The sequence below is a fragment of the Melozone crissalis genome, unplaced genomic scaffold (genome assembly GCF_028551555.1).
Source record: "Melozone crissalis strain CALT ecotype California unplaced genomic scaffold, PUWL_Pcris_2 ptg000029l_1, whole genome shotgun sequence".
In the NCBI taxonomy this organism is placed as follows: domain Eukaryota; kingdom Metazoa; phylum Chordata; class Aves; order Passeriformes; family Passerellidae; genus Melozone; species Melozone crissalis.
In genome coordinates, this window is record NW_026535807.1 from 20,788,126 (window position 1) to 20,810,544 (window position 22,419).

The 22,419-nt window shown below is 44.3% G+C and overlaps 1 protein-coding gene across 8 annotated transcripts in view; it reads right to left on the reverse strand.

The window, feature by feature from the left end:
• Positions 1 to 22,419, reverse strand: part of IQSEC1 (IQ motif and Sec7 domain ArfGEF 1) — a 300,151-nt gene that overhangs the window by 225,072 nt on the left and 52,660 nt on the right. For all 8 annotated transcript variants that reach the window (XM_054281171.1, XM_054281173.1, XM_054281172.1 and 5 more), the window contains exon 2: positions 16,467 to 16,496. In XM_054281171.1, the coding sequence (XP_054137146.1) occupies positions 16,467 to 16,496 (30 nt within the window). The remainder of the gene's footprint in view (positions 1 to 16,466; positions 16,497 to 22,419) is intronic.

Genomic DNA, 22,419 nt, shown 5'->3' on the forward strand with positions numbered 1-22,419 from the left:
TGATCAAGCAGCAAGCTTCTAAAAATATTTTCAGTTCTATTTATTGGGAACTTGCTTCTATTTTTTCCCTTAGTATAAACCACTTGCATGGCAAAGTGCAACACAAGCCTGCAGCCAGTGTCATAAACATGCCAAGGAGGAAGGAAAAGCTCAGAGCGATCATTTGTGTGGCAGAAATCCCACAACTTTCAATAGGAAATGGAACTCTTTATCCAAACACATTCCCTAGGAAAAGAAGAAAGTGAGATTCCCTGCCCTGCCCCATCTGTGCCCACCACAACCTTCCCTGGTGTTCTTCCTTCCCAAGGCTGATTCCCAGCAAAAGGACGGAATTATGGAATGTAAGATATCCTGGAAAGGGCCCACGAGGATCCCTGAGTGCAGCTCCTGGCCCTGCAGAGCCCACCCCACAGAACCCAGCACTAATCAGGACATTGCTCCAACACCAGGATAAACTTCAGCCATGGCTTCTCTGGGCCGAGCCTGTGTGCAGGCAGCACCCTGAAAATGGGCCCTGCCAAGCTGAAAGGGACTGCAGCCATCTCTGGAGGTGTTTTAGTTAATGAGGCGCCTGAGGAGTCACCCGTGTGTGTTTGGGGACAGCTACTTAGGGAGGGCACACAGGAGAAACTGATCCACAGCACAGTCAGCCTGGGGTGTGGGGAGGAGGCAGAAGAGTTGCTCCTCCAGCCTTAAGTGAGACCAGAAGGAAATCAGTGATGGGGATAGAACTGTGACCTGCCACAGCTCTTACAGACCCCTGGGACAGGTTTCTGAATTCCTCAGAGCAGCATTAACACAGTAACTTGAGTCAGAGAAGAAGGGCTTGCATTGTACTCCAGCTCATTGCTCAAAACAAGCAGAAAGCCCAGTGCAATACTGGTGAGAAATCATTCTGCTGTACCTCCAAAGCAGCTGAGAAATCACTCTGCTGAGCACCTGAGAAATCACTCTGATTGTGATTCAAAGCAGCCCTGCTTCCCCAAACCCACCCAAGGGGAGCTCTCAGTGAGCAGTCAGGAGCTTTAAGTACAGGAGTCCTACAAGGCAGATGTGACAAAACCTGACTAACCAGAACAAGCCGGGCTCCTGCCCCAGCACAGCTGCTGGGTATTTCTAATAACAAACCATCAGAAAAATCAGAGACCATTTCAAGCACAAAGAGGAGCAGTCAGGGCAGGTTTTCAGCCTGCACATCCAGCTGATCCCTCATAACTAATCACAGGAACAGGGACTGAAAAGGGACAATGAGCTTCCAGCCAAGGTACAGCAAGAGGGAAGAGGCATTTTAACAAAATGCTATTAATTCAGCAATAAACAGACACTGTTTGATTATCTAATAACACATAGAACATATTTTATATATCTATGTTCAGCATATATAACCCAGCTAAAGCTGTACACTCCTAGGTATTCATATGATGATCCCAGGGATTTGTTTTTGAAGAGATTTTCTTAGGCACTTACAAATCCCTTCATTTTTAGGTGCCTTGGCTGCAGATACCCAGAGCTGCTTGCCAGTGGCCATCTGAGCCTCCAGAGTCTCTTGGAAGATGCTACATTTTTACTTAATATTAATATCTAATGAGAAATAGGGAGAAAGAATAAGACACTTCAAATAAATAAATTCTGGCTTGGTTTTTAGCCAGTTCCTGAAGTTGTTTCTAAGCCAGCTTAAAGCACACAAAGTGAATGAATTTTTGCTGCACAGTGCCTTTTTAAGAGTGAGGAACATCCTTTATGAAACTATAAAAAGCAGCAATAGCAAACTCTGCTGTGCTTATCTTATCACTTGACATATCAAAATACCCACTTAGCATCAGCACAACAGACAAAAGTGTCCGCAAAAGCAGAATTCTGCTCTGTGCTAGGAATACTTGCCCTTATTTCAATGGCAAGTCTCACTAACAGCAAACACTCTTAACTGTGTGCCCTTTTTGAGTGTTTGTGACACTGCAGTCCTTCCTTCCTGCAGTGAGAAGAAAGGTGAGATGTGAATGGGATTTAAGTGCAGTTCAGTAAATATTTGGCAAAGGCTGCTGTTCCTCATGCATTCAGCATCATCACTTCACACCACAGCTCCTCGGGGAGTGTTTGGTCAGGACTGCCCAGGGACACACTTTGGAAGGGAATTCCTAATGAGCAACTGCATTCCAGCACTCACATTCATCTGCTTTCATTAACCTTACAAAGGAGATGATTTATTCATCATAAAGATATTAAAATGCACTAAGCCTTCTCTTATCTCGAGGTATTTGCCATTGTTTTGTACAGAAAATAGCACTTAGGAGGCTGTTTGAAGTCACAGTCGCTTCTTTTTAATTACAGTTTACAGTTAATGGGCTCCTAGGGGAGACACTCCAAGGGACTGAGGCTGAACCAGGGCTCTGAGAGGGCATAGGCCTCACCCCAACAACTGGCAGTGAAATTCCCCCTTCCCCATCCCCTCCCTTGTGCCTGGTGACCTCCAGCCCCTCCTGCCCTGAGCAGAGCCCTGGGCTGGGTCACAGCCCCCAGTGCTGCTCAGGAACCCCAGGACAAAATCCCTACTTAATATCAGGCAAACTTAGTTAAAACCAGCTCACCCAAACTTTGAATCACAGAGTGCTTTGAGTTGGGAGGGACCTTAAAGCTCATTTTGTTCCATGGCAGGGACACCTCCCAGTCTCAATGTCCAACCCTTGGGCACCACCAGGGATCCAGGGGCAGCCACAGCTGCTCTGGGCACCTGTGCCAGGGCCTGCCCACCCTCACAGCCAGGAATTCCTGCCCAATATCCCATTTAAACCTCTCCTCTTTCAGCTTAAATCCACCCCTCCTTGTCCTCACCACATTCTGTGGTCCTCAGTGGGACTGAGCTGATGTGGAAGTTACCTGAGGTCATCAAGTTATCAATGGCCATCAATGCCAAGTTTATAATTTCCTGCCAATTTGCTTTTTCCTGAACATTTTTCCATCTTCCCACCATGGACACCCTGCACTATTTCATGCTCCACTTGTCCCTGTAAGTGCAGGCATCTTTCATTATCATAGATATTGAGGTAATAGAATGCTGATGTTCTGTGCTATCTTCTTCCCAAATACTACCCAGTAAAATGCCTCTTCTGGAGACAGTTTAAAAATCCTATTCATTTAATGTGCGCACACACACACAAAATCAGTGTTCACCTTTTCTTCCTAATTTAAAGTATCTTCCGTTTTGTCCAATCAGTTTTTTCTGCTTACGACAGCCTCAGTTTAATCACTTGGTTAAATTATTGATCAATCAGCTGAATCACAGATATTTTACAGCACAGGACCCTCCAACGAGCTATTCCCAGCCCTCCAGGGCAGAGCAAATCTTCAAGTGATTCCTTAATAGCTTTTTGGATTCAGCTGTGAGTTCAGGGACAGAGAAAAAATAAATTGGAAAGAATATTGGAATTCCTGCCCCGTTGCTGCTCTGGTGGAGCTGTGGAACAGCTCATCCCTCTGTGCCCTTCACATTGCTCTTGTCCCCAGTTTGCAACCTCACCCTTCTCTAACCTACCAATGCCCAGAGGAGAGGGAAAAATGTTTTGTGATTCCTGGGAACTGTGTGGCTTTGAAGCGATTACACTTGGGAAGGTGAGAGAGGAAGGGCTACAAACACCTGGTTTGAAATTACTGTCCTAAAAATCAGCCCCACTCTCCTCTCACAGCCAGCTCATCCCAATGCCCAAAGCAATAAAAAGCTTCAAGACACTTTGGTTCTGATGGCAAGAGACTATCCCAACTATGGTGCTACAGCTGTTTTCCTAATTAAAAAATAAAAACAACAAAAAACCCAGAAGCCAGCTGTGACCGTGTTCACAGTGGTCTTAGGATGAGGGAAGAGACAAGGCTCTGACTCCATGGTTCAGAAGGCTGATTTATTATTTTATGATATATATTACATTAAAACTATACTAAAAGAATAGAAGAAAGGATTTCCTCAGAAGGCTGGCTAAGAATAGAATAGGAAGGAATGATAACAAAGGTTTGTGCTTCGGACTCTCTGTCCGAGCCAGCTGACTGTGATTGGCCATTAATTAGAAACAACCACATGAGACCAATCACAGATCCACCTGTTGCATTCCACAGCAGCAGATAATCATTGTTTACATTTTGTTCCTGAGGCGTCTCAGCTTTTCAGAAGGAACAATCCTAAGGAAAGGATTTTTCATAAAAGATGTCTGCGACAGCCAACCACAAATGAACCCAGACACAAGAAGCACAAGTCTGTCCCAGCAGATCTCCAGGAGAATCTTCCCCTGACACTGTGCTCCCACCTCCAGGGAGCGGCAGGAACAAATCCCCAAATAACTGGGATTTCGAGCTTTTATGGATTCCCTGAGTTAGCAGTGCTGCTTTTCTACCCTTCAAGGTGGTACAAGCCATTTTTAATCCAGACCCATCCACACAAATCACCCATCAACCCCAAGCAGGTCATTCCAACTCCATTACTGGCACCCCAAGCCCTTCCTTAAGCTTTTCACAATAATAAAGACACAGAAAACCAATTTCTTGGGCTGTTTTTTTCCCCTCTCTTTCCATTTCTACAACTTTTAGAATCAATACCTTCTCTCAAGGAGAACAGATGTTAAAATTGAGTGTTGAGCTCACCATCTGTGAGGTGGTTCTCTTGAACAGAGAATTTCTGAGTGTTTGGCTGATGGTTCCTGCCAGTGCTGCTCACATCTGCAAGTGCTTGCATGCAAGACAAAATGAACAAAGCCCAACAGAAAAACCATTCTGTTTTCAATAGAAATTACTGACTAAGGTGGTGCAACAAGACTTCAAGGAAATATTCTAAATCCGGAAACCTAAAAATAATCTCTCCCGTCTAAAAAGGCTTAACCATTCAAACCCTTCTGCTTTCACTTCCTGGTGTTCCAAAAAGCAAATCCACATCACAGCATCTCTCAACACCTCTATTTTCATCTGGATTTTTACCAGCAGTTCATCTAAGCATCACTTAAGTGCACATGAAGTTTTAATGTGAAAGGTGCTATGTGTGCACTGCAACTGAAGGGTAAGAGCTCTACAACTCCAGTTTTTAAACTTGTATCTCCCTAAAAATGAGCACAAACGACAAGCTTCTGTTTCCTAATGAGAATTATTTACAGCTGCATGGGGTCCATGTGGCTTGGGCAGATGTTTGACCTTCATCAGGCAGGCAGGAGTTCATTTGCTCTTCTAATGCTACAGGAGAACAAAGATGCTCCAGCCAGAGATCCCACACCACTTGGGGAATTTATGGAAGGAAGGATGAGTTCAATTGGAAATAGCCTACAGGAGTGAGTGCTGGCTGTCCACTGCTCAGTTCTTCCATTTCAGAGGAAATTTCCTGCCCATCACACTCTGCATTACTGTTAGGAGAAAAGAGGACAAAGCAAGAGCTCAGGGTTTCTATGGCAGGAGCCAGAAATGAAAACTCCTCTTTTGCAGACCTGGTTAAGGACACTTATTTTCTGCTTGCATAATTTTATTCCCTAATATTGCCCACTTGTAGCTGGCACTGAGAACAGACAAGTTTCCGGAATCACGTTGTCCTTTCTGAATAAAGAACCAGTAATTAATTTACAGTCTTATTGTACCTTTCCACCCTCCTCCTATTGTTAATTATCCACTGCCTAATAGCCTCCTACATCCTTTCAAGGAGTAGGTATCAATTTTGCCACTGGCTAAGTTAAAAAAAAAAAAATTAGGAAATAATCAGCTTTTATGATTCCCATCTAATCCTACACCTTTAGGATTGACCTGTTCTGGCTGAGAAACAGCACCAGGATATTTGGCCTCCAAGTGACAATTAAAAAGCTCATTACTGAACCCCATTAAAGACCTCCATAAAAGCCTGGAAGTGGCTGAGGGGAGGAAGGGCAGAGCTGGGGAAGACTCAGAGCCCTAACAGCCCCTGGATTTGTGTGGCAGCATGTCACAGACAACTTTTATGGAAAATCCTTTCCTTAGGATTTTTTCTCCTGAGAAGCTGGAGGCCTCAGGAACAAAATGTAAACATTGATTATCTGCTGCTGTGGAACGCAACAGGTGCATCTGTGATTGGTCTTGTGGTTGTTTCTAATTAATGCCCAATCACAGTCAGCTGGCTCGGACTCTGTCTGAGACAGAAGCTTTGTTATCATTCTTGGCTATTTTATTCTTACCTTAGCTAGCCTTCTAATGAAACCTTTTCTTCTATTCTTTTAGTATAGTTTTCATGTAATATATATTAAAAAATAATAAATCAAGCCTTCTGAAACATGTAGTCAGATCCTCGTCTCTTCCCCAATCGGAAAACCCCTGTGAACACTCACAGCAGCACTTCCCTGTTTGATTGTGTACATGAGGAATCTGATCCCACCCAACCCTGCAGGATGGGCTGTGGGATTTGGGGGGGTTATTTCAGGTTGTAGTTTTAATGGTTTGGTGTAAATTAGAAGTGGGGTCACTCTTGGAGGGCACAAGGTAAAGGAGGACACAGTGAGGCTGAGAAGTGTTCAGGACTCAGCAGCACTAAAACTGAAACACATCTAGGAAATCTCTGCCCTCAAACTCTGCCATCCAGGACGCTGAAGGTGAGAAGGACAATCCTGCTCCTCCTACAGCACATCTGTAAGCCTGTCTGTCAACAACCTCTCCAAAATATAGACACAGTGAGGTGAAGTGGAGAGTAACCCTTGGGCTTTTCCTCCAGCCTCGCTCAGCACACGTTGACACTGCTTCTACAACATGAATTCAAATAAAAAGGAAAGAAAAATATATCAAAGCTTCCATTCTTGTGGCCTTTACAGTTCCCCTAACAAACACATACATATGTCTGCATCTGCTGTGGAGCTGAGACAGGAAATTAGAAGAATATTCTTTTTTGGTGTGATTAGGGTACATGGAGTAATATGTATTTAAATGCCTTAAGAATTCTCAAAAACTTCTTTAAATACTTAAATCATTACCTATATTTAACACTGACATAAACCAGGACTGCTTCTCAGTAGGACTTAAGTCAGCTATTTCTTATGAATCTGGATTTGGAAGAGTGACTTCTTTGACTTTCAAACGAAGGTGAATCTCCAGAAGAGATTGGTTTAGGCTGTGAAGGGAGCTCTGTTTGTGTTATCAGTTTGAAGTGCTCTTTGCCTGGCTCCTCCTCAGCACCCCAAAGCAATCCACACAGAATTTCCCTCCCCAGCAGCATGCACACCCCTCAGTGGTGACAGCTTTTCCCAGATCTCTTCTGTGCTTCTCCAAGCTCTGTCAGCAGGCAGTGAAATGGTTCTGGTGCCTAAATCCAGCAGTGCCAACTAACTCACAGTTACATTATTTGTGGAAGTGCAGCCCATTTGAGAGCCATGGGATTGGCAATTCCATTGCAGGGCACAGCCACAGCTCTTGGAAGAGCAATGATCATTTACAGCAGATGGGGAGCACTACCAAAGCAAGGCTCCATCACCCTCCTGCCGTGTCCTGGCTGCTCCTCACTCCTCCGGGGCTGTGCCTCAAGGCTGCTGTCCCCTGGCAGGGCACACGTGGGGCAGGAGGGGATTTACCAGCAGCTCCTTTCAAAGCCAACAGCAGCAGAAAGAGATAATGACAAAAAATCAAGAGCTGAAACAGCCCAGGCAAGCCAGGCTTATCTCAGCACACTCTGAGCACATAATAAATGACAATGGGTGAGCTGCAATGCTCATCTTCATTGCAGAGTGGAAACTTCCCTCAATTTATGCATCAAAGCAGAAGGGTTATGAGAGGGCCAGCAGCTGAAATGAATTCTTGCTGGATTTCTGATATTTGCTTGAGCACAAAGGGATGGTTTTTACCCAAAACAGAATAATGGTAAGTCATCCTAATTCATGCACACGATGGGTTTGCAGGATCCAGAAAGGAAGGATGTGATGGACTGGAGTTCAGAGTTCATTTTAACGAGAAATACACTCCAATCTTTACCACTTCTAAACTCTGAAACATCAAATTTCCTTTGTATAATAAACAAAAATAACTGAAGAAACTGAAAGCCTGAGGATACCCAGAGAACATTTGCTAACTGTGCTCTTGGAACACTTCCAAACGTGGCTCTTGAGTGTGGATTCATCAGAGAGCACCATACACAGGGCAGGGCAAAGAAAACTTGACCAGGAGCAAGAGTCAGTTCCTGCTTATCCTCTACAGACTTGTTGTGTGGTAAATGCAAATAAATGTACAGCATTTCATGCAGCTCTATTAATTTTAGCTCAAATCTCTATTTTTCTGTACAGATACTGCTTCTTGAATTAAAATTCAGAGGAGGAAATCTTATTCCCCTGGCACAGTTAATTATTATAAATAAATTACAGGGGTATCCCAAGTAATGTGTTTGATTTAATCAACGAAAAGTTAATGAGGCCAAATTGATGCAGAAGTTAGGCAAGACTAAGCTGACAGGGATTTAAAGATCTGTTCAGCTCCTGAGACTGCAGGATCAATATGGGATTTGAGCAGCGAGGGCATCCATTAGGAGACAAGGGAAAGGCTTCACTTTCTGCTCCTCCCTCCAGAGGAAACAGCTCAGGATGGGGCAGAGCAGGGAGGCACTAAAGGCTGCAGCTCCCACTCTGGGGGTTTTACTAAAGAACTCCCAGCTTACAGCCCTCACTGAGCTTTAATAACCAGGAATCTCCAGCAAAGCCTCTCTTTTACTGCCTTTTGTTCATCTCTGAGAAGGGACAAAATCTACAGGTCCACTTAAAAACCCAGCTACAACAACATCAGCATAATCTGAAATCAATACAATATTTGGCTGCTACAGTCACAAATGCAAATGAAGCTTTAGCCTTGACTCCAAGAATTTATAATGCATTTTGTGGAAACCTGAAATTTTCTTTCTGTCTTTGTGGTTTTAGTAACTGTTCTCAGCTTCCCCAGCACACAATTTGCTCACTTCATCTTCCATTTATTGACAATTCCACTTACTGGAAAACTTCCAAAAGCATCATTAGAACAGCTCAGACAAGGAATTAGATACCTGAATCATGGTTAATTCCTAATCCAAGGACCATTCTTGAACTACACGGAGGCATAAAACTACCTAAGATACATATTAGGAAAGCAAAAAATTAACAAGGGCTTGAAAGTTATCAGATTATTTTTCACAGATCTATTTTTTTGCTGCATATTTTCCTGTTGGATTGAATTAATATAACCATGACCACCTACATAGAGCAATGAGAGCAGGAAGAAAAACTGGGCAACTTCTGCCTTTCATTTAAATTGTTGGTGTGCAGAGCACTACAGGAAAATTGCTTTAGCTTCAAGTCCTATCTAGAAATGTTTCATACATGAATTCTTTTCAAAGAAACAAATTATGTGCAAGGAAGCAGAGACTTTTTTTCCACCAGTGCATAGAGGCAGCTCCTCAACAGAAGTGCCTGTCTCCTACTCATGATCCCAGCAGTTTGCACATGGATTTCCAATAGCTGCTGCAGACTATTTTCAATGTTCTGCAGAGAAAATTAATTCTGTTCCTGAAGTCAGGTCTTACTCCTGTCCTCACAGGGCTCTGTGAATAACACTACGTCTCCATTACAAATAAATACATGGACAGAATAACTACTTTAAACCCATAAGAGAGCTTCAGACCATGCCCTGTCCCCCTCTGGAACTTTGCTACGGTGGGGATGGAGTTGGACTTTGAGATCCTTGGGGGGTCCCTTCCAACTCAGGATATTCTGTCATCCCAAGTGGTTCGGTTGAATTTGCTGTGTGCCACTTCTGTTTTGCAGGACAGAGACCCCTCAGGCAGCTGCAGGTGGCTGAAGGAAGGAGAAACGCACATTTCTCCTGCCCACAGCACAGATCAGGGGAAAACCCTCCAAGAACATTACAGAGCACACAGAAAGTACAAAACACCCCACATTTCCCCTTTCTTTATACTCCCATTCCAACACAAGATTCACCCAGCTTTTCCTGTGAATTCTAATAGAAAAGAACAAAAGCAGCCCAAAGAGAATGGCAAAATAATGAAGGAAACTCAAAGTGCTTTATAAATTCCGAAGAGCACGGCAAGCCCTGGGCTCCCTGAATTGAGCTGTGCACGCATGTTGCTCATTAAATAGCCTTATCTCACAGATAACCAGAGCAGCCCCTCCAAGAGCTGGGGATAGAAATGAACTGCACTGAATTAATGTGAAACCACTCACAAAGCTTTGTCCTTCTGAGATTGCAAATTCAACAACCACCAGCCCATTGGGAGCTCTGCGGAGCACAATCAGCACTGGATCCATAAATTACAGCTGTCTCTTCCAGGGGAAATAACTGAGCAAAAAGCTTACATGTGCTGCTTTACCCACCTGGGTGGCATCCAACATTCAGCCAGACTTGATCCTACTTTTCAGTAGAAAAAGCAGAATTGCTGCAATTCAACAGTCAAACTATTAATAAAATGTATGGCCTGATGCAAAAACTTCATCTGCTTGCAAACAGACACCTACCTGTGTTTACACAACTCCTGCCAAAAAAAACACAACATCCTTTTTTCCTCTAATTCACCCATTCACAATGCTCTTGGATTTCCCTGAGGATCAAGTCTAAGGGAATGGTATTAAGGGGGTGTCTCAGGTTTAGCTGGGTATGAATTTAATTGTCATCTGTCAGAGGTGGGGCAGGTATCTTCTGTTCATTGGGCAGTTTTCTTTATCTCTTCCACAAACCCATCTTCCTTCCAGGAGACATTTTCTGTTAATGGGCCAGTGAGTGTCCCTGCAGGGCTGATAAAATTCCATCATCCCATGGGGAGAAGCTCCGCCCAGGGGAGGAGCCAAGCATTCCTACCTGGGTCCAATCTGAGGTTTGGGACACCTCAGCAGCCTTTGCCCACTGCATTCTCAGAGAAAGACCAGGCCCATCTAAACCACCACTGGAATTTCAAAGGAAAAAACCCCCCTTGTGCAGGATCCCTGCTGCAGCAGAGCCACAGCTGGCACTGCAGGAGGGCTGAGCCCCCCTGGGATGGGGCTGGGACACCGCCCTGACACACAGGGGACAGGGCATGGTCTGACTCTGGCAGTGGGTTTTGGGTTTTTATAATGTACTATTACATTTGAATTTTTAGTTTTCCTAGTAAAGAACTGTTATTCCTATTCCCATATTTTTACCTGAAAGCCTTTTAATTTCAAAATCACAATAATTCAAAGGGAGGGGGTCAACATTTTCCCTTTCAGGGGAGACTCCTGCTTCCCTTAGCAAAAACCTGTCTTTTCAAACCAGGACAGGGGGAAAACAGATTGAGTTCATGCAGGACATTTTTGTACAAAACACTGGTGGTGCTGTGGCTGCAACAGAATCATTTGTAGCACCCAAAGGCAAAGTGATGAAACATCATGAAGGGCCTGAAGATTCTCAGTAAGAAATCCAGAAAAGTAAAAATCCACATGAAGCACAGAATGATGGGCACCTTTTGAACACCATCAAACCACAAACACATACCCCCTGCTCACCAGCACGTGCAGCTTAAACTCCACTGGGACTGAAGTAAAGAAATCTGTTTTGCTCAATGTTTCATACAATTTTAGGGGAGGAAAAAAGGATTTTTTTAACACGACAAATGTATCATCACTGTTAAAGATGTCATAGAAGCAGTTCTGACAATTTGATGAATTCATCACTGTCTTTTCATTCTGAAATTCAGATTAAATCTTAATTTGAAAGCCACTGGAAGCTCCACAGCCATCTCAACACCCAGAAGCTGTTTCCATATGTTTTATTTCTGTTAACAGCAATAAAACTAATTTAAACTAACATCAGGAGACTCATCAGGTTCTACTCCACTGGAGAGGGTCAGCCTGACATTTATGTAAAAAAACTATTGGAAGAAAATCTGGGAGGTTTTAAAATTACTAACAAGTGATGATTTTGCACATTTTAGGGACTGGTGATAAAACTGTAGCAGAGTCATTACAGAATGATTAAAACCATCCAGAAAAGGCCATTTTTACATATAGACACTGAATCATTTAGAAGGCACAGCAATACATTCCAACTTGAAAATTAGCTTTACAAGTCCCTCTGTGTTTAATTGTACTTTGCAGGTTCTCAGGGAGGAGGCTGAGTCACACAGTTCAAGCAGATTTTCCCGGAGTAAAACAAAACAAAGAATTCCTAAAACTTTGCATCCTGCTGGACTCTCTGTGCTGCTGCCTCCTGCAGCTGGTCAGGGTCTGTTTCACACCAATCCTCCCCCTCCACCAGCACAGAATGAGGTTGATCCTCCACAATTCTCTCCTGCTCTAAAGTAAATTAGACAATTACTGTTCCACTTCATCTGATGTGCACCTTTACCAGGAATCAGCCTTTCTGTGAGATCCTCAACTCCACACATTTCCTCCATCTATTACAGACTGGGGGAAAAGAAATCACAATTTTCTTTTAGTTCAGCTAAATAACTCAGCTGATGTTTTCCCCATAATTAATATTTCACCTGCCCCCCCCTCTTTTTTTTTTCCTTAATTTTAAATTAGCCTTCAGATTTTTACTCTTCCTGGGCCTATTTCATAGCTCCTCCTAGGACACCACAACTTTCAGGCAACAGCCTTGGCACTCCCAGCTCAGGAGCCATAAAAGCTTCTCCTTTTATGCAGTTTTGTTACAACTTCCTTCATTTGTACCTTGTTTCTCCTTTAAAAGCACACAACTAGGAAGGAGCAAGTGGAAAGAAACAAAACTCCTAAAGATGTTGTTTCAGAGGTTTGCTCATCAGAGCTGCTCCCTGAACCCCTCTGCTCCTCACTCAGCTCAAATCCTCCACTCTGGTGATTTTCAAACACACAAGGAAAAGAAACATCTGCTACTAAACCTTGAGACAATCCCTGAAAACTTTGACAGGATATCCTGCACAGACATCTCCATCGTGGCTGTCACCTCACACCACTAAATATCAAAATGCCTTGTAAAACAAATTGTATTTTCTCCTGGAAACGTGTGAACAAAGACAGCTAATTAAAGCAGCTCCTCACACTGACAGCTCCACATTGTGTGTGTGCACTGCATCTCAGAATGCAAAGTGTTCAAAGCCATCTCCCCATTTTCACAGATTTAACAAATACCTCAGCCTGGCATTTCCCAAAGGGAAAGCAATGAGAGTTTATTACTGTACAACTGTATTATAAGCAGAAAGAATTTTAAGGGCTTGTACAACAGGATAATTTATGATTTTTTTGTCACAATGAGAAAGCCAAATGCAACAAATAAAGTCAAGGTGATTTTTGGTTGTTTTAATGTATTATTTGGAATCATATTGCTTTGCTGTGTCAGCCTTGTGTGTGCACAGATTCTGTGTTTTCTGCATTTCACAGCACAATAAAACATCTTGTGGATGCAATTTCCTCGTTACAAGCAGCTATAAAGCCACTGAAAACAAATCCACCAGGGCAATATCCTTTGCAACTGAGCAATAGTGTAAAATTCCAGGGCATCACTTGTATTGGATATTCCATTCCAGCATGACAAACAGCAGCTATTCCAGACCAGTCTCTGGGCCAGGAGCCTGACTGCACTCACCCAGCTGGGAGAGACCAACATCTCTGGCTGCATCTCAGGTTATTTGGAGTGATCCTTTCACATCTTCAGTGTCAATGGCTGAGACTCAACCAATCCTAACCAACACTTTCATTTACTGCCCACAGACACGAGCCCTTCTGACTTCACTCTGTCTGTGCAGTTAACACTGGGACAGGACATTCCATCCCTGCCTTCCACCTGCTCGTGGCTCCTTGCATCCCTTGATTCCATGGAACCACTTGGCTGGCCAGCATTTGCTGCTATTTTGCTGATGCCTCTGTGAGCAGGAACAAAGATCTCTCCAGAGATTAAGCACTATTCCCCTGACTGATCATTTCATTTGAGATAATTACATTTCATCTTCATTTGCCAGAAAGAAAGGAAAACAGTGGGAAGCAGATTAACCACAACATAAAGATTCGGCCCAAACATCAACAGAGCTTGGGGAGCTTTTGCCCAAGACAAGACCACAGTGACCAGGATGTTGTGCAGGCAGAAACACAAAAGCATAGCCTCAGTGACATTTCACCTCAGAGAAAATGCAGTTTAAGAGGGAGGATAGAGAATTTACACTGATTGCCTTCTACTGCATCAGTCTGGTTAAAATCAGGCTGCCGGAGAAGGCTGGAGCTGTCTTGGAGCAGCTCAAGCTTGCACTGAGAAACAGGATTAATTACCTGAACAGCCTCAAAGCAAGGGGTGGGAGCAGCACGCAGGGCCCAGCCTGGCTGCCCCACGGCTCTGTAGGGCACAGGGTGCTGGGTCCCTGTAGGATTGATGGGGGTAGGATGGTGGGGATGGATGGAGATGAGAGATCTCTGCAGCCAGGTCAGGAATTTGGGGTTCATTGCAAAGGGCCTGGGTGCAGGGCCCTGCTGGGAGCTGCCAGGCACTGCTCAGAGCAGGCCCGAGAGAGGGAGAGAGGGGGAGAGAGGATGAGAGGGTGAGAGAGTAAAAGGGTAAAGAGTAAAAGGCAAGAGGGCAAAGTTCCCGTTACAATACAATAAATCTTCTTCTGTGTTGAATATTCTGATTCTTACCAACCAATCCAGTACAATATACAAATCCTATGGTATTTCCATACAGCCTATAAGAATCACTACATTACCATACTGTGTTACATTTTAAACCCTAAAATCTCCTCTTTGGGCCCCTTCTGCCAAGCTGGCAGGGTCTGCTCTGACCCTTGGACCTGTCTGGAAGCAGAGAGTGTTGTTTCATCAAAAGGGGATTACCTTCAGCCAGCCACACCATTGTTTTCCAGTTGTTCAGTAACTGAAGTATCTCAAAGCTTGCTTTCATTTCAATATCACTTATAGTTTCCATATTGTCAAAATCTTTTGCCAGACAATCATATTTATAAGGCTTTCCTGTTTCATCTTCCCCAACAGCTCCCACCAGCACAGCCAGGTGGGATGTGCCCCATGGGCACTGCCAGGTCCCAGAGGGGCACAGGCCTGGGCAGACCCTTCCTGCCAGGTGGGAGAGGCTCTGCAAACCCTTCCAGCAGTGCCCTGATGGAACACCCAGTGCAGGACAGGGCCTGCCAGGAGCCAGGGCTGGAGTCTGGGTTCCAGGCAGCACCAAAGCAGAGCTGAAGGCAGAGGGTTTCAGCGGTGCCTGGGCACTGCCTGAACCCCTCAAACACACTCTGCAAGAGAGGAGCTCCACACACACATCCTTGGAGCAGCCAAATCCCTCAGGAGGCTCAGGGCCACACTAGAGGGATCACTGAGGCTCAAACACAACCACACTGCTGGAAATCCTCATGCCAGGGGCTTTGCTTCAGTCTGCAGCAGCTGACCAGCACCAGTCCTTCTGCAGCCTGCCAGCTCATGGCAGTTCTGCTGGGAGCTAAAACCCAAGGAGAGAATGCAGTGATGCCCACAGGCATCCCCCTGCAGCCTGGGGATCAGATCCAGCACAGTGGCTGTGCTCTGGACAGATTCCACCTCACCCTGCACAGCCTCCAGCCCAGGTCCACAGCACACTGATCCTGAACTCTGCTGAAGTCAAAAGCACCTCAGAGGATCTTTAATCCTTTCCCACAGACTTCTGACTGTTCTGCAGCTCACCTGTTCCTGGGGATAGTGTGCACACCTGTGGGTAAGAACTGGATTTTAATTCTGCAGGGGAAGGTCCTGCCTTGGCTTTGGGGTTTTACAATAAATAAACACAGTGCCTTAAGATGCAATGTCCTGACAGTCCCAAAACACACTGCAGGAGTGATGGTGAAGCCACAGTCAATATCATGAACCTCATTATCACTGATCAATAGTCACACTGCTGGAGAATCAAGACTTCTGCTCAATGGCAATGCTCTCATGAATATGGAACACTTTCAGATTCCAGGATGGAGTTTTCACTTCTCAGTCCTGTTCAGAGCCCTTTTGCAAGCTCTGCAAGCTTGGCTCAGCCACGTGTGCAGAGAGGCAGGAACAAAAACCACCCCAGAGTGTAAAACACCAAGGGAGCAAGCTGGAAGTAAAGTATCTGATAATTACATGAAATTCTGCACATTATCTGATCCTTCCAAGTGCAGAATGAGCATTGCAATAATGAGTCAATGAAGGCTCTCCCTGTCAGGTGGAGAAGAGGAGACTGCTAAGCAAGCCAGAACAAGTCCATGGTTGTCCCCTCAGCACAGATGCTGCCCCAAATTGGCAGCAGCTGGCACACAGCTCCCAGGAACTTGGATTGGAAGCACCAAGAACTAACCATAAATCTTTTGTAATGATCCAAACTAATCCCTCACTCCCAAACCACACTGGAGACAGAAGCATTCAGTAACTTCTCCAAGGGAGAAGAACCTTTACTCAAAACACCAATGGCATGCTAAGCACAAACAATAATGCCCACATTAAAAAAAAATCTATTTCTATTTAATGCTTTTAAATAAACTACTTTCTTAGAACAAAGACATGAAAATGATGCACACATACCTGAGGCTTCTTGAGCTGTCACCTTCAGACCTGTAAAGTAAAACACAAATTCTTAGGACACAGTTATTTCCAGCATTTATCATTCAAAAGCCATGTACCTTCCCAAGCATGCTCTCCCTCTGTACTTCAGTGAGTGTCTTTAGGGCTTGTTGTACTTTTTCTGCTAATAAGACATTTAGAAAAGAAACACATCTACTCAGGCTTCGAGGAAATCTATTAGAAGTCAAAACCCATTTAACAGCTGAAGTCAATAACTGCAATATTCAAACAGGTGACACCCTCTGAATCCTTAATAAATATCTTCCCCAAACATGCACAGAGATTTATTTTCCATCCTAGTTCAAGTGGGAAGCAACACTCTGACACTATTCTAGAGGCAGATTATTTTGTACATTTTAATTTTTGTCTTCATCTCTTCTTCACACTTCAGCTGAAAAGGTCACAGGCAAATAGTCCTGGAATCCAACACTCAGCTTTATCAGACACTCAGAAAGGGCCAAGGTTGGCAAATAAATGTAATTTAAAATCATTAAAACCTCATGCTTCTGTGAATTTCAGAAATGTGCAAAAAGGAGGGATAAGATGTCTTAAGTTACAGAGGGGCAGGTCAAAGGTGAGATAATTTCATCCATCAAACATGGAACCAAGCCTCTCCTCTTTCCCCAATATTTTTAAGCAAAGAAACTTAATTCAGGATTATTCACACTGAACAGGATTTCTTCTCCAAGGAGGAATGGGAACATAATATTCAAATTTCAGGACCAAACAAAAATCCAGAAGAAAACATAGAACCATTTGCCCAATTCCTTTCCTCCCTCACTCCCAAAGCTGCCTCCCCAAAGACAAGGGGAGAACAGGTAAGAACCAGTTGTGTTTAATAGACACAACAACTTCAAAGCAGTTTTCCCAATGCAGAAGTCCCACGAGGCTGAGCTCAGCCCTGCACTCCCAGGAGTAATGAAAAAATTAATGAATGTTTAGGTGCCACCTCCCCACACTCAGCTCTCAGCAAATTCCATCTGGCAGAGCACACACCTCATTGGGAAATATGTTCCTGTAATTGCTTCTGCTTTCAAGTTCCCAAATACAGGAGACAGCAATTAATGGCTTCATTCCCTGCCTCTCCCCTGGGCTGGAATAACAAACTCATCCAGCAGGGAGAATGTGTCCCAGTGCTCAGAGCCATCCAGTGTCACTGGGTGTCACCAGGCGCCCAAATCCCCAAAGTCCTGCAGCCCATTCTGCTCTCCCTGGAGCCCCAGGATGTTTCCAGTGAGGTGAGGGGGATCTCCAGCTGATCACCTCCCAGCACAACCCAGAAAACAGGCAATGGGGTGTAGGGGGACACAAGATAAGAAAATAAAGGTAGTATAGAAAGCAACCTTACCCCATTAAGGGGTTGCAGCTGAGCCAATTATTAGAGATTGGGAACAGGCCTGATTTTAACAGGTCACACCTGTAGCCAATAAGAGTGTTATAAAAGAGTGGATTGGTGGGAACTGGAGTTAGTTGGCTGCTGTGAGGATGAGTCAATGTCTGGACGAGTTGCCTATGAGAAACATCAAGGAGGTATGAAACTCTAGCAATGTAGAACCCTTGCAATGTAATGACAACAAGGGGGGCCTACAACCCCCACCACTCCTTCTTTACTTTCATGTTTCTCAGAAAAGCTGGGAAATTTCTCAGCTACTAAATTTGCATTTTCAAGGGTAAGATTTACTCGGGTAAATTCTGAAGAGTTATTCAGAGCTGGTCAATTTTGCTCAGGGAAGGAGTAATTGATGAGCAGAGCTGAATGAACACAGAGCTGAAAGAAACCACTGCTTGTAGTCTGAGACAAAGCATTCGATTTTCTTTGAGCATTCTTTGAGAGGCAGGACTTGGGATTGATATTTAATGTTTCTGCTCACACAGGAAGCATGTGCTGGGCTCTGGGTTGGCTTTTTTCCTTTTGACCCACACAAAAGAAATGATACTGGCACAGCTGAGACAAGGAGAAAGGTGAAAAGGCTTCTGGCAGTATCTTGCATTATTTATTTCAAGGTAGACCATAAAGAAAAAAAATTTTAAAAGCCCACAATATAGAGAATATCTTCCGTGCTGTAGTACTTGGAACAGCACAGATTCCATTTAGATATCTGAGTTGTATCACTGATGAGATAAATGTCATGCAACGGTCTGCAAGATTTCTCCCCTCAGCCCTGGATGGTTTCCAAGATTTCATTTTGACTAGAACTAAATATTACAATATTACACTCCTATTGAAGTACAAGTTTGCCTTCTTCCTGACCCCAAGAATTTCATTCTCAGTAGGAAATACAGTGAAATACATCCTTTTTGAGATTGTTATAGCCAAGAGAGGCAGAAATTACTTTCCTACCAGTAGTAATTACTGTAATTTCATTGCAGACAGATGCCAGGAGGAACAGGTACCGCCATAACAAACCTTGAACCAAAAATAAAATGTAAAGAAAAACAAAACCCCCAGCACCTGAGGTTTACAGTGGGCTGTCAACCCTCTGTAAGTGACGATTAAAATCCTGAATGATTTTTGAGTTTAATTAAGTACTGCCATCACCATCTGTCAGTCCATATCCAAAACATGGATATTTCAGAAACCAGCTCCACTCCCACCACCACAAGGATTTCTCTTTGTCACCACTACCCTCCTATAAAAACCCCATGCAGGAGAGCAACAAACCAACTATCTTGGCTTCCAGTTGCTGACTTGGTTGGCAATTTTCCAACAAACCATCCATGGTGGGAAGTGTCAGCTCCTAAAAACTGGAAGCCATTTACAGGAATTACACAATTTCCAAGAAAACGCTGGGAAAAGCACAGGATGGAAAAGCCCTTCAGACTGGGAATGTGTGAGGTTCCAGGTCTCCACTGAGGTGACAGCAGGACCTCAGAACCCCAGCAGCAGCAGAGCTCCTTCGGTGGCTTTACCTCACCCCAAAGATTTCTGTTCACACCAGCAGGAAATGTTCATTTCTCATTATTCCCCCAAGAGCCATGATAAACAAGCTGAAAGCCCTGTGGCATCTGATTTGTTGTTTACACCTAAAGCTGCAATTAGAGGGGAACAGCCCAAGGTAAATCTGCTTCCAAAGGCAGCTCCAGGACCAGCTTTCCTCTTGCTCATTAGAGTAATCATTTTCCAAATTAGACACTGCTCAGAACCATCAAGGTGTGTGATATGGACTGAGATACACAACGATTCCTTTACATACTTTATCTGGGCAGTGAGTTATGGCAATGTCCTGGAAAAGAATACAGCAAGTAATTTTAACAGTTTTGAGACTCTGTTTGTCTAGGATTTGTGTTTGGGGGTGCACAATGTGGTACAAAACCAGCCAAAAGCAGAAGCGAAACCTTTCTGTAAGAACCCATGAGTGGACAGGGCTTTAAATAGTTGACAGACTATTCCTACCACCCCTGTGGTAGGAATCCCACTCAGATCTCACCTCCTTGGAGCTGTCACCTCCATCAGAATAAAAAGAACTGGGGAAAGCCAAGGCTTCTAACAGCATGTCAAACATGCACTGAATAATCAGACTCCATCTGAAATGCATCTTCTCACAAGCCACAGGAACTGATGCTACTGTGGGAGACTCTTGGGTACACAGTGACCACGTATTACAGAGCATTCTAATTCCATTTTTCACAAAAGGAGAAGATTGAACTGAACTTTTATACAGCACTACAAGGATCAATGCATTTGATTAAGCCTTGCTTTGAGCACAGAACGTGCCTCAAAACCAAAACTGCACCCAGCACAGGTTGTTCTTCTGTAGTGTTTGAAATCTTCCAGCATCTGTAATGCAGAGGAACTGATTACCTTCAAGGGAGAGAGCTCCAGAGAGAATTCATTGATGGCCACAGAAATTTTATTCCTGGTATGAGGAGCAGGGAGCAGTGTGGGGTTCCTGCAGGTGAATGTTCTGAGCAGCATTTTAAACCCAGGCAGATGTTGCCAGGAAACCTCCAACCCCATCTAAAGGTTATTAGAGCTTTCCAGGATTGCTATTTGAGCCTGCTGGGTGTGAATGATGCTCTGTGCCCCTGTGGATCCCAGCAGATGTGCAAAGCTCTGCCAAGGAAAGCAGCACTCTCCTCCCAGGAGTCTGGGAAGAGCAGCCTCAGGAATGGAGTCAGGCTGGAATAAAACCTCCCAGCTCAGCCACTGTCCTGCCCTCACACTGTGGCTGCATTTCTGTGCACAGAGGAAAACAAGGCACAACTTCCCAAGGATATTTCCTGGGAATTGCAGCGAGGAACCTCAGAGAATAAAAAAACAATTCTTATCTCACTTGCTACTCCTGTTCTGAACATGTGGAATGTGCTGGAAGATTATTTACCTGAAGGGATGGCTTGGTTGGATTCTGGGGATGGTGTTTTGATTCATTGACCAGCTGGATCCACGTGTGTGTGTTGGGACTGTTGGCTGACAGCCACGAGTTTTCAGCAGTTAGTTAGAAGTATGATATAGTACAGTATAGTATCTCTCTAATATAGTTGTAATGTAATATAATATAATTTTAATAAAGAGAGTGCTCAGCATTCCAAAGCCTTGGAGTCAGATGCCAATCATTCCCAGAGTTGGGTTCACCTGATTTTACAATATTACACCCCTGCTTAAAGGGTCTGGATGAGCACCAGAGGACTGCCAGCAATGTACAAAGTGGGAATTGAGTTGGAAGGGACTTTAAAGCCCTGTGGGCAGGGACAGCTCCCAACAGAGCAGGCTGCTCCAGGGCTGTCCCAGCCAGCCCACACCCCACAGACACAGGCAGGGGAGATTCTCTGTAGGAGTGTCGGGGGGTGGGACAGTGGGGATGGATGGAGAGCACAGATCTCTGCAGCCAGGGCTGGAACTTGGGGTTTATTGCAAAGGGCCTGGGTGCAGGGCCCTGCTGGGATTTGGGGTTCATTGCAAAGGGCCTGGGTGCAGGGCCCTGCTGGGATTTGGGGTTTATTGCAAAGGGCCTGGGTGCAGGGCCCTGCTGGGATTTGGGGTTCATTGCAAAGGGCCTGGGTGCAGGGCCCTGCTGGGATTTGGGGTTCATTGCAAAGGGCCTGGGTGCAGGGCCCTGCTGGGAGCTGCAGCCACAGCTCAGAGTGGGCGGAGAGAGGATGAGAGGGTGAGAACATAAGGGAGTAAGAGCATAAGAGAGTAAAAGGGTAAGAGAGCGAAGTTCCCATTACAATACCATAAATCTTCTTCTGTGTTGAATATTCTAATTCTCACTAACCAATCTAGTACAATATACAAATCCTATAACATTACATACAGCCTATAAGAATCATTACATTACCATACTGTGTTACATTTTAAACCCTAAAAACTCCTCTTTGGGCCCCTTCTGCCAAGCTGTAGGGTCTGCTCTGACCCTTGGGCCTGTCTGCAAGTAGAGGGGATTGTTTCCTCAAAAAGAAATTACCTTCAGCCAGCCACACCATTGTTTTCCAGTTTTTCAGTAACTGAGGTATCCCAAAGCTTGCTTTCATTTCAATCTCACTTACAGTTTCCATATTCTCAAAATCTTTTGCCAGACAATCACATTTATAAGGCTTTCCTGTTTCATCTTCCCCAACAATTATCCTTCCCAAGAACTGTGGCCAGCAAGGCTCTGTGTATTGGGTGGAGTCAAAACATTCTACTGGGCTGAAGACTTGAAAGAAGTGTGGTAAAAAACCTAGTAAGAACTGCCCAGTCAGTAGCATTTAACAAGGTGAGTGTCAGGATGAGAAAAATGATTAATTTCACCACTAATTAGATCCCTTCAGCAAGATTCAGTCATTATGCACAACAGGGTGAACACCTCTTCATCAACACAATTGAACAAACTCACCACAGCCTCCCACACAATTCCAACTAAGCTATGATGGTACCAACCTCACACTAAGGTCCCAGGACTTTTGGTAACTTCAAGATGCAAAAAAACTTGTA